The 14340-nt window shown below is 44.8% G+C and overlaps 1 protein-coding gene across 1 annotated transcript in view; it reads right to left on the bottom strand.

Moving 5' to 3' along the window:
• Window positions 1-14340, bottom strand: part of FAT3 (FAT atypical cadherin 3) — a 93798-nt gene that overhangs the window by 63124 nt on the left and 16334 nt on the right. Inside the window, exon 5 of the mRNA XM_042959599.1 lies at window positions 1525-1914. Within this exon, the coding sequence (XP_042815533.1) occupies window positions 1525-1914 (390 nt within the window). The remainder of the gene's footprint in view (window positions 1-1524; window positions 1915-14340) is intronic.

Raw genomic sequence — 14340 nt, forward strand, 5'->3', positions numbered from 1 at the left:
CTTTGTTTTGTATCCCAGCCTCATTATGTAGTGTCAAATTTAAACAGTACTTAACCATTTCCCCGTGGTGTTCATATACAATGGCCATAACTAGACAGACTAAGTCTAACACGTATTTAAATGAGGAAAATCCCATACATTTTAATTTGAAGTAATGACCTTAATAAACAGAGGTACTGCTGGGAGAAGCTGCTAATGCAATTCTTCCATCGCTATTTCCACCTCCCTACACCTAAGGGCAGGAACGGTATCTCCTTATTTTGCACCTCCCCCGACCCCAGCATAGCAGTGCTCTACAGAGGTGAAAGCACGTATTCTAGAATCAGGAAGATCTAAGCTCCAATCCTGGGTCCTCTACTGATTCACAGTGGACAGTGGGGAACTTACTTAACTTCTTCGAAGCTCTGTTTTTCTCATATGGAAAATGCGAGAAATAACCAATGAATTAATAAGAGTCTGGCGTATTCAACCTGCTAAACAGATGTTGCTAATTATGAGTTTCCTGTTCAGCAAGTGCATTTTTCTCGTGTGATGATGAGGGAGTTGCGTCCAATGGACGCAAAGTGGGAGAGACTTATCTTTCTCACCTGAAAAATGGGATGGCTTTGATTATGACTACTCATAGGGAAATAGGTAAACGAATGAGATTATCCATGAAAGTGCTGTGAAAATATGAATTCAAACACTGGGAAAATACATAGTGTAAAGGGTGAGTATGTTTACTCTCCCAAGAATATCCCAACTTGTTTCTTGAATCACCATCTTTATTTTATTACCATCTTTATTACCTGAAATGCCCCCCAATAGTTAACTCCCTAATAGAAAGAAAGGCCTAGGGTTCTCCTTTTGTTCTCTTGATATATTTCCAGGCGTGTTTTCCCTAGGTGACGCCACATGGCCCCTGAGTTTGAAAAGGGCGTGGTGAGAAAGGACAGTGTCCTGACTGGGAATTGTGGACAGGACTCATACAGAGCCGGTTCCAGCTGACTGGGGTGCACAGTTGAGAAGGCCTGCATATCACCACGCACACCACTTACCAATGTCTTCTTTGGTAGGTGACCAGAGAGTGGCAGCCTGAGCGTGGACAGGGGCGCTAGGATGCTCATCTCCAGGAGCACTTCCAAACACATAAACACATGATCCAAGTAAAACAACCCAAAATGAAATCGAGCAAAAACAGAAAAGAGAGGGAAAGAAGCAAACCCTTATGCTCGATGCGCAAATATTATTTCCTGTCCCCATCTATGAACCACCTTACTGCTCCCAAGGTTTCCTACGAGAAATCCTGGAGCCCACCTGGAGGTCATGTATTTGCCCAGTGAGCCCACAGCGAGGAGCTTACAACTTGGCAGGGGGCAGGCACAGAGGCAGAGTGTCAGAAGGCACCCTGGGGTCTGCGTGACGTGCTTCCACTGGGAGGGAGGAAGAGGAAGAAGCAGAGGCCACCCAGAGGGCAGTTAGATGGTTAGGAGAAGCAGGGGAAAAGTGAAGCTGTGAATTCTAAGCAGGTTGCTGTTTACCCACCTGTCTTTGGGTTGATTCTAAATCTCCCTTGTTCATTCCCAGACCGGATTTGATACGTAATCTCAGCATTTGTGCCAATATCTTTGCTGGTGGCAAAAACAGCAAGCACTTGGGTGCCAGGGGAGGTGTCCTCAGCCACCGTCACCAGGTAGTCCCTCCTCTCAAACACAGGGGGGTTGTCATTAATGTCCAGGACAGTGATGGTGACCGTGGCAAGAGAGGAGAGAGCCTGGTCGGGGCTCTGGTCGGTGGCCTGGACGCTGATGTTGTAGGAGGGCTGCTGCTCTCGGTCCAGCGGCTGCTCTAGGATAATGATGCCTGATGAGCTGTCGATGGAGAAGAACCCATCGGCAGAGTCGGCCAGGGAATACACCACCTTCCTGTTGATGCCTGTGGGAGACGCAATAACGTTAGCGAGAAGAATGCTGTTCGATGACGGTCTGCACTAGAATATTATGGCTACTCATAGAAAGAAGCTCAGTAATGACAGAAGCCAACAGCTTTGGTCCTACAAAAACATAAAAATGTACAGGGACACCTGAGTGGCTCAGTCAGCTGGCATCCAACTCTTGATTTTGGCTCAGGGTCATAATCTCACGGTTCATGAATTTGAGCCCTGAGTTGGGCTCTGTGCTGATAGTGCAGAGCCTGCTTGGGATTCTCTCTCTCCTTCTCTCTCTGCCCCTCCCCAACTTGCTCTCTCTGTCTCTCTCTCAAAATAAATTAATAATAAATAAATGCCTTAAAAACTGAAAAGCAAAAAGATCTTTTCTCTCTTTCTCTCTTGCCCTGTGCCCCTCCCTCATAATGTGTGTGTGCGCCCTCTCTCTTTCTCTCAAAAAAACATTGTATGTGGGGCGCCTGGGTGGCTCAGTCGGTTAGGCGTCCGACTTCGGCTCAGGTCATGATCTCGCGGTCCGTGAGTTCAAGCCCTGCGTCAGGCTCTGTGCTGACCGCTCAGAGCCTGGAGCCTGTTTCAGATCCTGTGTCTCCCTCTCTCTCTGACCCTCCCCCATTCATGCTTTGTCTCTGTCTCAAAAATAAATAAACGTTAAAAAAAAAACAACATTGTATGTAAATAACATATACAACTAACTTAAATAATAAAAAAACATAAAATATTGGCAACAGATATCATAAATAGTTGGGTATTCTTCATATATTAGAGAACCCCACGCATCTTTAAGAAAAACTCTAAGGTGCCAATAAATACGGGGGTAAAGATGTGCCACCAAAAGAGAAATACAAATTAATTACTTCAAAAAATGTTTATCTGGAATCTATCCATCACTACTCTAGGTGCTAGAGATTTTAGCAATGGACAAGAGTCAACCATTTCTTGAGGAAATTATTACACTTAGTGGGAGTAAGTAATAAATTAACAATAAAGAATCCGTAAAACAAATGGCAGGTCAGGGGGTAAAAAGGAAGAAAAAGCCACGGCGGGGGACGACCAGGAGTGCTTGGAGGAGAGAGAGTTTGGGAGATGGGAGGGTGGTAATTTTAAATAAGGTGCTCAGGGAAGGCCTTGGCCCTTGAATAAAAACCCAAAGGAGGGGAGGCAGAGAACAGGGCAGATAATCTGGGGAGAGAACGTGGCAGGCGGAGAGACCCCCAAGTGCAGAGCGCCCCTCTGGCGTGTTGGAGGGCACTGTCGAGAAGGCCGGTGTGACTACAGTCAGGAAGCAAGAAAGAGAAGATGGTTTCAGGGTGACAGCAGGTTGGGGAGCAGCGCACGTGGGGTTGCGGTGCTGAGCCAGGAAGCCAGCCGAGGGCTCTGAGGCAGGCAGTCATGGGGTGTGCCTCAGATTTTAACAGGATCACTCAGGCTGCTGGTTGTGAAGAGAAGGAAGGGCGGCAAGCGAGGAAGCAGGGACAGCTGGCTGACGCCCGCAGGAACGCAGGCACGTGACAGTGGTGGCTTGCACTGGCGGTGGCCTCTGAGTGGTGAGAAGAGGTCAGCTTGTTCTGAACACGTAGGTGGTGAGAAGGGAGCGATCCCGGGTGTGTTGTCAACTTGGAGGTGGTGAGAAAAGACTGTTTTCTGCCGTGAGAGAAAGAGAAGATCCCAGGATGACTCAGAGGGAGCTGCCGTCGGCTGGGATGAAGGACTGCAGGAGGACCAGGATTCGGATGACAGACTAGGAGCCCCACTTTGGACAGATTAAGTTCAAGATGGGCATTTGATATGTAAGCGGATACTCAGGTAGGGAGCCGGTGCAGGAGGCTGGAGACCAGAGGAGAGTCCACGTGGAGCTATGAATGTGAGCGCCTCCCGGTTCCAGGGCCACACGGAGCCCTGAGGATGGCTGGGGCCATAAGAGAATGCAAAGAGAAAAAGAAGTCCAATGGCCAGTGAGCCTGGAGCACTCCATCAAAAAAGGGGGAAGATCTACTCAGAGGGTGGCCTCCAGCTCTGTGATTTAAAGAAACGCACTTATTTATCAAGACGCCATTTTACCTTCATATACATGAAAGCTAAAACATACCAGCCAGGAGACGTCCACCAACAACCAACAAATTAGTGGTTGATGATCAGATTGACTTCTGGTTCTGAAGACTGATTGAACTGTTTTCATCAGAGGATCTTAGGACTTCAAAATGATTTATGCACCCCCAATTCACTAGGTGTTAAGATTTCTAAGAGGCAAAATATAACATCTTTGTAGGCTGAAAAAGCATTACTTTGATCCTAAATGCCTTAATGAAGACAGTCATTAATCAAGGGTTTTTAGCTATGACCACGATCTAAAAATGCCTTTTACAAATCACAGACTTAGAATGTAAGCTCTTAGAGGGGAGGGCCTAACTCTGTGTTGTTTTCTACTATAACACCTCGCCATGGGGTCAGACATTCAGCAGTAATAAGAGTTAAACACTTTGCTCCCCCAGTATGTAATTTCCCTTAAGCCAAAATTCCCAGCAAACCAATAAAATCATCTATCTGGAGGGAATGACATAAATTGCATTATGTGGCTTTAACCAAAAGGTCAATACTGAGAGCTTGTTCTTGGTTCCATTCCAGAGAGTCCATTTTTTCCAGAGTTTCATCATTTACTTTTATTTCTCTTTCAAAACAACTACCCTGTGATATATACACATCAGCTTCTGATTTTATTGGTGCTGGGATTAAAAACAAGAAGGTTCTCCTCTTCCTCGCTGCCCCTTAAAATAAGGCCCCAGAGCAGACATTTTAAGGATGCCTTCTGGCTCTCCAAGATTAAATTCTTCAACATCAACTCCTGGGGTAAATATACATAGTGTTGCAATAACCCTGCGGGGGGTGGGGGGGGGACGGGAAGGGGGCAGAGCTGGTCTTGTGCCTAGAAGCTGCAGTGACTGATTAGAGGCTCTCAGGACACCGCTCAAAGTCACAGAAACAGATTTATGGGAATACATCAGCGACTGACATCAATACACCATGCAGGTTTTCAAAGCACACACATTGCCTGTGGATTTGACTTCCACCCCCAGTGTAGGGAACACCACTCTTAGGAACAATAAGTTGGGGCAGGAGATCCATGCAGGATCCTTCATCTGAGCATCTCCTGACAAGACCCACTTCGCAGATGCATAAACCAAGGACTGATGGCTTGCCTGCTGCCACTAGCGTTTTTAGGTAAGCATGAGGGAAAAGCTCCTGTGTTCCCTTTAAGGATTTCTGGAGATGTGCTCTTGGACACGCTTCCCCTTCAGACCTAAAGATCATTTGGGAAGAAGAGCACTTCCAACTGTTCTGAAAGCGGTGGCTTTCAGGCTGAGAGCTGAGTGTTAGGAGAGGCAGGGGTCGGATTTGCACGCTGCTGTTCTCTGTGGCCACAAGGCCTGGAGGGAAGGTGCCCCTAATGGCTGCCTGTGTTTCTTTCACTAGGACAGACAGCTGAAATCTAATTAAAACTATCACCTATGTTCCTGGTCTGCCTCTCTCTTTCAGCCCTATTCAGAGGTACCCGGCTTTGCTCACATCCCAGAGCAGGAGATGCTGTGTTCTCTGAGCTTCCTGCTCAGCGGGCTAGCCCTGTTGTCTGAGCACTGCGTTTACAAGGCTGACATTAATCAGCCACACAAAGACCACGGCTCCCCTCCGGGCAGATTCTGTTAATTTAGATTCGGAGGCAGGGTTTTTCTGCTTTACCACAGCAGAAAAGCATCCCCTCCCCCCACCAAGTTGCTGACCCAAACTCCCCCCCCCCCCCCACTTCCCATACATTCTGCTTCTGACAATATCTTGGGCATTCACACCAGGAGGAACTGGGAGATTTATTGTTTCCTTCTCCTTTCTGTTACCAATCAGATTGATAGGGAAGCGAGACCAGAAAAGGGGGAGGGGAGGGAAAAAAAAAAAAAACTCAAACCACCAACCCTGTTAAATGCCATCACTTATGATTTGGTAGCTCTCAAGGAAAGAGCGGAATATATTTTTGGAATGTATTAACATTCCCATTTAGACCCAATTGCCATGGATTTCAATGATTTCTAGAAATAAAGCCGGACGGGTAAATGCCAATTTGGAGACAATACATTTGGTGTAGCGCTTGGATCTTTGCTGTGTTACCAGGTGATGGGTGCTATCTTTGTTAAATGAATGCAGGTCATGCCACTAAAGTGGTAACTTTCTATCCAAGGGCATACGATAAATTCCATCCTTCAAATCACCATCCCTTTGCTACATACCCGGCAAAAAAGATGAACCTGAGTAAAAAACTTGCTTGCTAATTGGTCTAATGCTTTTACTGCATGCCACGATGTGTTCTATTAAGGTATAACACTAATCTATCATTTTGCGTCTGTGTTTTTAAGTATGTAATTCTTTTCTCCAATTTGAGCCTAATTTAATGAGGACGGAGCTACTTAGCTTCCCAAAATGCTGAAATGACAGGCTACCAAGAGAAATAGGACTTTCACTGCAAGTGAAGTTTCTGCATGCTATAATTGTGGCAAATGGAGCAGGCAGGTCTTCAGAGGATTAAAATCAAGTAAAAAGAGAATGATTAAAATCCCTATTTGCTGAAAGGAAGCAATAGGTAGTGGCATTTTGGAGGGTGGGGTTGGAGGAAGGAAATAGCACAGAAAAATTCCCAGTATGGGAAGGCAGTGAAACTCTGAGGTGGGTTGCCAAGGGTATCTATATTTCCCTTCTTGGAAGGTTTCTAGATGGAGGTTAGGTTCCTCTCAAGTCAGCCAAATAGAGAGATGGACTTTTTAGACATCGGATAGCACATAACAGTTGAAGTTTTGAGTACTTTCAAATGAAGGCAATATGGTCCAGTTCTGGAAGACAGGAGACCTTGCCTCTAGCCCATGGTTTGCCCAAGCTATACCCATGTGCTTGGATAGGTCATTTAACCTCATCACTGGGCCTCAGGTCTCTTCAATTTTAAAATGACAGGGGGCTGGGCACCTGGGTGGCTCAGTTGGTTAATTGTTCAACTTCGGCTCAGGTCATGATCTCACGGTTCGTGAGCCCCACATCGGGCTCTGTGCTGACAGCTCAGAGCCTGCTTCAGATTCTGTGTCTCCATTTCTCTCTGCCCCTCCCTTGCTTGTGCTCTGTCTCTCTCTCTGTCTGTCTCTCTCTGTCTCAAAAATAAATAAACATTAAAAAAATTAAAAAAATAAAGAAATAAAATGACCGGGCACCTGGGTGGCTCCGTCGGTTAAGCATCTGACTCTTGATTTCATCTCAGGTCATGATCTCATGGTTTGTGAGTTTGAGCTCTGCCATCAAGCTCTGCACTGACAGTGTGGAGTTTACTTGGGGTTCTCTCTCCCTCTCCCTCTCTTTCTGCCCTTCCCCTGCTCCCTCTCTCTCAAAAAATAAAGTAAAAAAAATTTTTTTAATTTTAAAATGACAGAACCCAGATCAGGTGAGGTCCAAGATGATCTTTCAGACTGTACTTTATTTCCAAATGAAACTAATAGAGCTCATTTCATTTATATTTCCAAAGGATCATCTCCCCACCTTCAAAAATGCTCATTAAGCTGCCACGCCTGGGCATAAGTGGGCTGTAACACCAAAGTCCAAATTAAGCCTATCCTGACAGCTCTTGGAATCTTCTGGATGGGAAGAAAGCTCAGTGCAGCAGATTCATACCATTCAGTTAAGTGTTCAGAGTTCACACATACAGCTTACAGCAAGGCATTATTACCTCGGTGAGAGATAATGCTCTCTGCTAGGATCATTCCCAGGGATCTAACCCAGAGTCAGAAGAACTCAGCTTTATGTTTGAGATTGTTACAGGTGTTAGAATCAGCACCAAAACCAAATGGCGTGAGCAGTCAACACAGAAGTACCTTGAGATTTTTTTTAACGTGGTCTTTGGAAAACGTTTTCTGCCCTCCTCCTAACATCGAGCTCTCTGAGCTTAAGGAACCCGCGAGAGCTCTGTTAGGCTGGCTTTGGGGTTTTATGTCAGCAGCTGCTGTGACTCTGTCAGGGCAGGGCCTTGTCTGTGACATTCACACGAATATCCTCCAGCAACTGTACAAGGTCTGGTCTGTAGGTGACACAGTAAAAATAGGGGCTGTGCTACATTCCTGTAAACTGGCTTTTATAAAGGGATTTGAAGTCATATGGAATAGATATCCGGGGGAAGGAATGATCTGAAACAATTTCAACAATCAGACTCTAGTAACCCTTTTAATTTTGGTTCTTCTCACTTATTTTTTTTTAATCAACTTTATTGATTTATACTGAGGTGTCATAATTTATGTACAAAAACATGAACAGATTTTAAGCGTCCAGCTCATAAATTCTAAACACGTACATATACCCCCGAGGAACCATGGCCCTCACTGCCATATAGAACATTTGAATCACCGCTTAAAGGTTCCTCATGTTCCATTTTCCATTTAGGTCAATACCCTGATTCCACACCCAGGCAATCTAGTAACTTTTAAAAAACTGTTTATTTATGTATTTTTGAGAGAGTGAGAGTGAAAGCGAGAGCGAGAGAGAGAGTGAGAGAGAGAGTGCACGTGAACAGGGGAGGGGCAGAGAGAGAGGGAGACACAGACTCTGAAGCAGGCTCCAGGCTTTGAGCTGTCAGCACAGAGCCCGACATGGGGCTTGAATTCACAAACTGTGAGATCATGACCTGAGCCGAAATCAAGAGTCTGTCGCTTAACCAACTGAGCCATCCAGGAGCCCCTAATAACTTGTTTTTGAACCAATACTCTTCCTGCTTTCATTCATATGTATTCATCAGCACCAGAAGTTTCTATGACCCAAGCTTGGTGATTAAGGCACGCTCTTATTTAAGCAATAAGGATTATCCTTTGAAGAAAAATGATCAATGAAGCTTCGGTTCTTGACTATGTCATTGCATTCTTTGGTTACGGCCTCATCCTTCAAAGACAGTAGTTACTTCTGAGAAGTGGAAGGGTTCTGTCTTTCTCACGGGAGACACTGGACACGACCCTTCCATTTCATAAGGGCTTGCCAAGTGCCACCTGTTTGACTACTCTAGGCACCGCACTGAGGGAAAGTGGAGCCTGAAAGACGCCATCTCCAAACCTAGGAGTTTGACAACTTGATGAGGAATTATTATTATTTGAAAAGTTTTATTTATTTATTTTGAGAGAGAGAGAGAGAGTGGGAGAGGGAGAGAATGAGTGGAGAAGGGGCAGCGAAAGAGGGAGAGAGACAATCCCAAGCAGGCTCCATGCTGTTAGTGCAGAGCCCAACATGGGGCTGAAACCCACGAACTCTGAGATCATGACCTGAGTCAGATGCCCAAACGAATGAGCCACCCAGGCGCCCCGATGAGGAATTATTTAAATTGAACAGAGTTTGCTGCACATCTCCCCTCAATTTCTGTCTCCCATCTGAATCAGAACCATCAGTTCTTTAGATTTTGCCGTGGAGATGTCTCCTTGCTATCTTATGGCCAGCTCTCACCACCAGGTGAGGCTCCCATCTTCTCTCACCTAGACTGTTGCCAGAGACTCCAACCTGCAGGCTGCCTTAGACTCTCTCTTCTCCTGGCCAAACTTAACCAGAGGCCGGTTTCTAAAGCTCTGGATCCAGTTTTGCCTCAGTGGCTCAAGACAGGCTCGGACTGCTGACTTCTTAGAGTCAGAAGTAGAGACTTCTAAGAATGGCTTTCCAATCCTTTGCCCTCTGGTCCCAAGCCACCCTTTCAGTGTCATCCCCTGCTCTCCTTCCATTGTGTGTTCTCTATTCCAGCTACTCCTCAAGACTCCATGCACACTTACTCCCCAGTCCTCCGCACATGCTTTTCCTTCCGCTCAGAATGTTCTCTTCCCCTCCTCCCTCGTCAAATTCCTACCTATTCTGTGAAGGGTCTCCTCTCCACAGCTTCCTTAATTTCCCAGTTATTCTTTTCTGTGTGCTCCCTTAATATTATTTTTACATTATCATTAGTTATACTTATGGCCTCTCTCCTACTAGATTAATGTATCTTTTACGCAGAGGGACTGTGTCTTATTATTTCTGTAGTTCAATGCTGAGTCCAGGGCCCCACATCAGAGAGTAATGAACACTGAACTGCAGAAGTGACCAGGGGATCAAAACGAGAGTATTACTAAGACAACAAATGTAGGTGATAAGCACTCTACACATTGGTGAGGGGTGGCCAAGGGCCACTACAAGTATAAGTGTTAAAGAATGAAGGACCCCAAAAGGGTGCAACACAGAGGAGTCAGGAATCTTTACTATCAAAAGTGTACATAAAACATCAATATATAAAAACTATATAAAAACATTCATATATAAAAAACTATTGCTAACTGGATGCTTGCATTTGTGAATAAAATTGGTAACTACCCAATTTGTCAAGAATGAGAACTGACTGAATAAGTTATAGGACACTCAAATCATAGAATACTGTATACGTTGCCATATAAAAGTATAAAAGAGAACATAGAGACAGAAATATGTTTGTGAGCCAGTGAAAAAAGCAGGTTACAAAACAATATCTAGTTTATGAGTCCATTTCTGGAAAGAAAAATGGTGGAAGGGACTTCATCGAAATAGCAACAGTGGTTAGAATTGACTCGTTTCTCCTTTTGTCTGTCTTTCTAGATTTTCTACAGTGGACACAGATCATGTTTCTAGTAAGTAAAAGAACTATTACAAACATCATGTAATGGAGAATTTATCACCAATTTTGGAGAGCAGTCAAATTTCTGAGTTATTTTCCGGGCCAGTTTAATTCTCAACATACATACCATTTGAAATAATTGTAGAAAATGATACTTATGTATTATATTAGCATTCTTTTTCTGGATATTTCCATTCCTCATTTTGTGTGTGTGTGTGTGTGTGTGTGTGTGTACTCAGAAAGACAATGACTTTACGTAGAAAATATTTTTTGGGGGGGTGCCTGGGTGGCTCAGTCAGTAAGTGTCTGACTTCAGCTCAGGTCATGATCTCACGGTTCGTGGGTTCGAGCCCCACACTGGGCTCTGTGCTGACAGTTCGGTGCCTGAAGTCTGCTTCAGATTCTGTCTCCCTCTCTCTCTGCCCTTCCCCCACTCGTGCTTTGTCTCTTTCTCTCTCTCGAAAATAAACATTAAAAAAATTAAAAAAATATTTTTTTGTCAAGGTCTCATTATAAAGGTATTTCAAGTGATAAATTGTTTTGAGCTATTTGATATCCTTAAATTAAGCTGTAGAAGAAAATGGTTAGCCTCATCTCATTGTCTGTGGGAGGCAAGTAAAATCCCATTATAGCTAAAGAGCTCAAACTGACCACTTTTTTCTATCTTTAAAATAGGCCTTCAGATGATGTAAAATAAAAGAAAGTTGCCATTAGGAGGTCCATGGAATTGCAATTACTTTTCAAGTTAGACTTTAAATAGACTCTCTGATTATTTCTGTTTTAAGTGCCTCTTACAAGTTTTTCATTGGGTGATGACTAACCCTGGCACATTCCCCTGGGCAAAATACCAACTCTGGGGTCAGGAATCCCGGGGCCTTTTGAACAGTTAAAAAGGAGACAAGGCAGCCCCAGTCACAGAGTCAGGGAGATCCTGGCAATACCATAGACTTCCTGGGGACTCACCAGTTGGGCTGGCACCTGCTCTGCTGGGTAGCACTGGCAACATGATTGTGAGGTTCTATGCCATAGAAGAAAGCAGGGCCCCCTGTTGGACATAGCCAGAGCAGAGTATTAAACCAACAGGGGCCCTTCTAAGCGAGGGACCTGCACACCTGCAAAGGCTGTCCTTCCGTAGAGTTGGCCCCGCTGGTGGGTGATAACCACCTTTCGCGAAACCTCAAAGACTGCAGCTCGTCTGGACATAAACTCTCCCATCTATGGCTTGGCACTTTGCTAAGCCCGGAAGAGTCAAGTGTAAGTAAATGAATTCATCAAAGTATTTAAAACTCCATCTTTATTGGTGTATAGAACTTCTATACTGGACTACCCGGCAATAATACTAAATATGTCTCCTAAGTGGGTCACTATGTATGCCATTGGATCAGTCATTAATCTATCCAATAAATCACCTCCATCCAATAAATCTTCACGGGATTCCCACCTCTTGGCAGGCACTGAGGATGCACAGAAGAATCACAGCCCCTCAATATCTCCCATGTCTCAGGAGACAAGCATATATATAGTGGATTATTGGTGAGGGGTGGTCAAGGGACATTTCCCAGGGAAGAAAACAATTGAATTGAGTCATGAAGGAAAGACAGGAGTTGTCAGGAGTACCAAAGTGGAAAAGTGACAAAAAGAAAGGGCATTTCGGGGGACATGAACACATGTGAAGTTAAGAATGATGAAACCGGGTGCTCAGGGAAGGGTAAGGGGTTCAGTGTTGCTAAATTATAAGTGTAGAATGGCAGGAGCTAAAGCTGTCTATTTTCAGAACCACTAGCAAATTACCAAAGCTGTTATAAACAATATAATATCCTGTAAACCTGTCCTCTGCGTTGCTGCATGTTGGATCAGGACTGATCCACGGAGGAGCACAGAGGCCTGTTAACCACCCTTGTGGCATCCAGGAATGAAGCAGTGTGTGAATGGGTCACTGCCATCAACAGTTAGAAATCAGAATTCCCTGCTCATGAGTGGTGGTGCTAAAACTCTTCACTGAGACATCCCTTCCTGGAAGGAACTCGCTATTTCATTTGTTTGGACCCCCTGCTTGGAAGAAATTGGATTTTAAAAGGCATAATAACGATAATAACTTCTGTGTATCAAACGCAGACACTTCTAAACCAGGCAAGGCATCACAGTCAAAAAGAGGAAAAGAATGTATGTCGAGCCCTATCCCAGACTTTCTGAATCAGATTTTGAAGACGGAGCCTTCACCTGTTTGTGTTTATTTTTGTCTGTTTATTTTTAAAAGCTCCCAAAGGGATTCTGATGCACAGCCAGGGCTGATAACCAGCTTGTCTGATTTTTGTGCGTTATTTTTCCTCTGCTGTTGGATCCTGGAATTTGTGAGGGGATAGTTTGTAGTGCTCTAATCAACTGAAGGGGTTCTAATTTCTTAGGCATAGAGGATTATTTCATGTTCCCAAATTAAGCCCTGTGTGACAGAAGGCATTTACGTTCTGTCCAATGGGCCTGGAGAAAGGAATTTTTAGCCTCTGAGGCTTCCTACACGAGGGAGCCCAGCTCTGAGGGTGAAAGTCCCTGGCGGAAGGAACCCATTTATGCACAAGACAAGATGTCAAGGAGTTAACATGGAATGTCTAACTTCGTTGTCCCAACCACTCGACAGCTCAGCAGACATGTATGGAACATGTACTGGGTGCCTGGTGCCATGCCAGTGCTGGTGACACAGAGATGAACAGATTGGTGTCCCAGCCCTCCAGGAGCTCATGGTCTAATGGGAAAACAAGGAATTAATATCTCCATTTTTATAGGCAGGAAGTGGAATTGAAAAGGGCTGGGGAACTTATTTAAGGTTAGACAGTTAGTAAAGGCTAGACTAGAGGTATTTGATCTGGTCTCCCCCCCAAACCACTGCATGCTGTTGCTTCCCAAAGCGATAGGCAAATGTGACAAGGAGGTGATGGGGTGCCACAGTCCACCATTTAGTCACGTGTACTGCGTGCACTGCAGAAAGCGTCCTGGTGCTGGTGGCAAGTCAAGAATTCAGGGGTTTATGGGGCCACGGAAACCTTTGCTCAGGACCACCTGACAGATGGCTGGAGGGGAGCAAGCTAGCTCTCTGAACCTCAGTTTCTCCATCTGCAGGCAAGAATACCACTAGCTCTTGTGCCACAGCAAGATTACTTGTGTAAGTGTTTGGGGTTCTCTTAAGATTGTATTTTTTGATATCCACAACAGACAAAGGGTTTCAGCCACAACATGCTCCGGAAATGGCCCATGTCTCAGTCTTTAGGGGGATTATTTAATTTTTATGAACATTTTAACAGTTCCTCAGCCGCCTTTAAAGATTTAATACTTTAGAGAATAACAGAGCTTTGGGGGAGAAAAAAAACCACATTAAGTCGCTGACCTATGCAGCTTAGAGGCAAGAGGCTCCAAGGCATTAGGAAAGAGAAGAATATATGGTACCTAAGAGCAGGCTGGCTGAATCAGAATCAAATCCTTCTTGAAACACCTTCTGGTGGAAATTATTAGAATACAGAAAAGAGCCTTGGACTGAGATATCAGGGTACCTTCCTTTTAGATCCCTCTCTGCCACTCACAACGTTGTCTTGGGTACATCTCGTCTATGGGCCTCCGTTTCCTTCTTGGGAAAAGAAAGGTTTTGACTGGATTTTTTTCAGGGACTTGCCAGTGTAACATCCGAACATCTACTAGGACCGTGATGCACCAACAAAGTGGGCCTGCTGCCCCAGGGAGAATTCAGGAAACCACAAGAGCA

Source organism: Panthera tigris, chromosome D1 (genome assembly GCF_018350195.1).
Source record: "Panthera tigris isolate Pti1 chromosome D1, P.tigris_Pti1_mat1.1, whole genome shotgun sequence".
Lineage (NCBI taxonomy): Eukaryota > Metazoa > Chordata > Mammalia > Carnivora > Felidae > Panthera > Panthera tigris.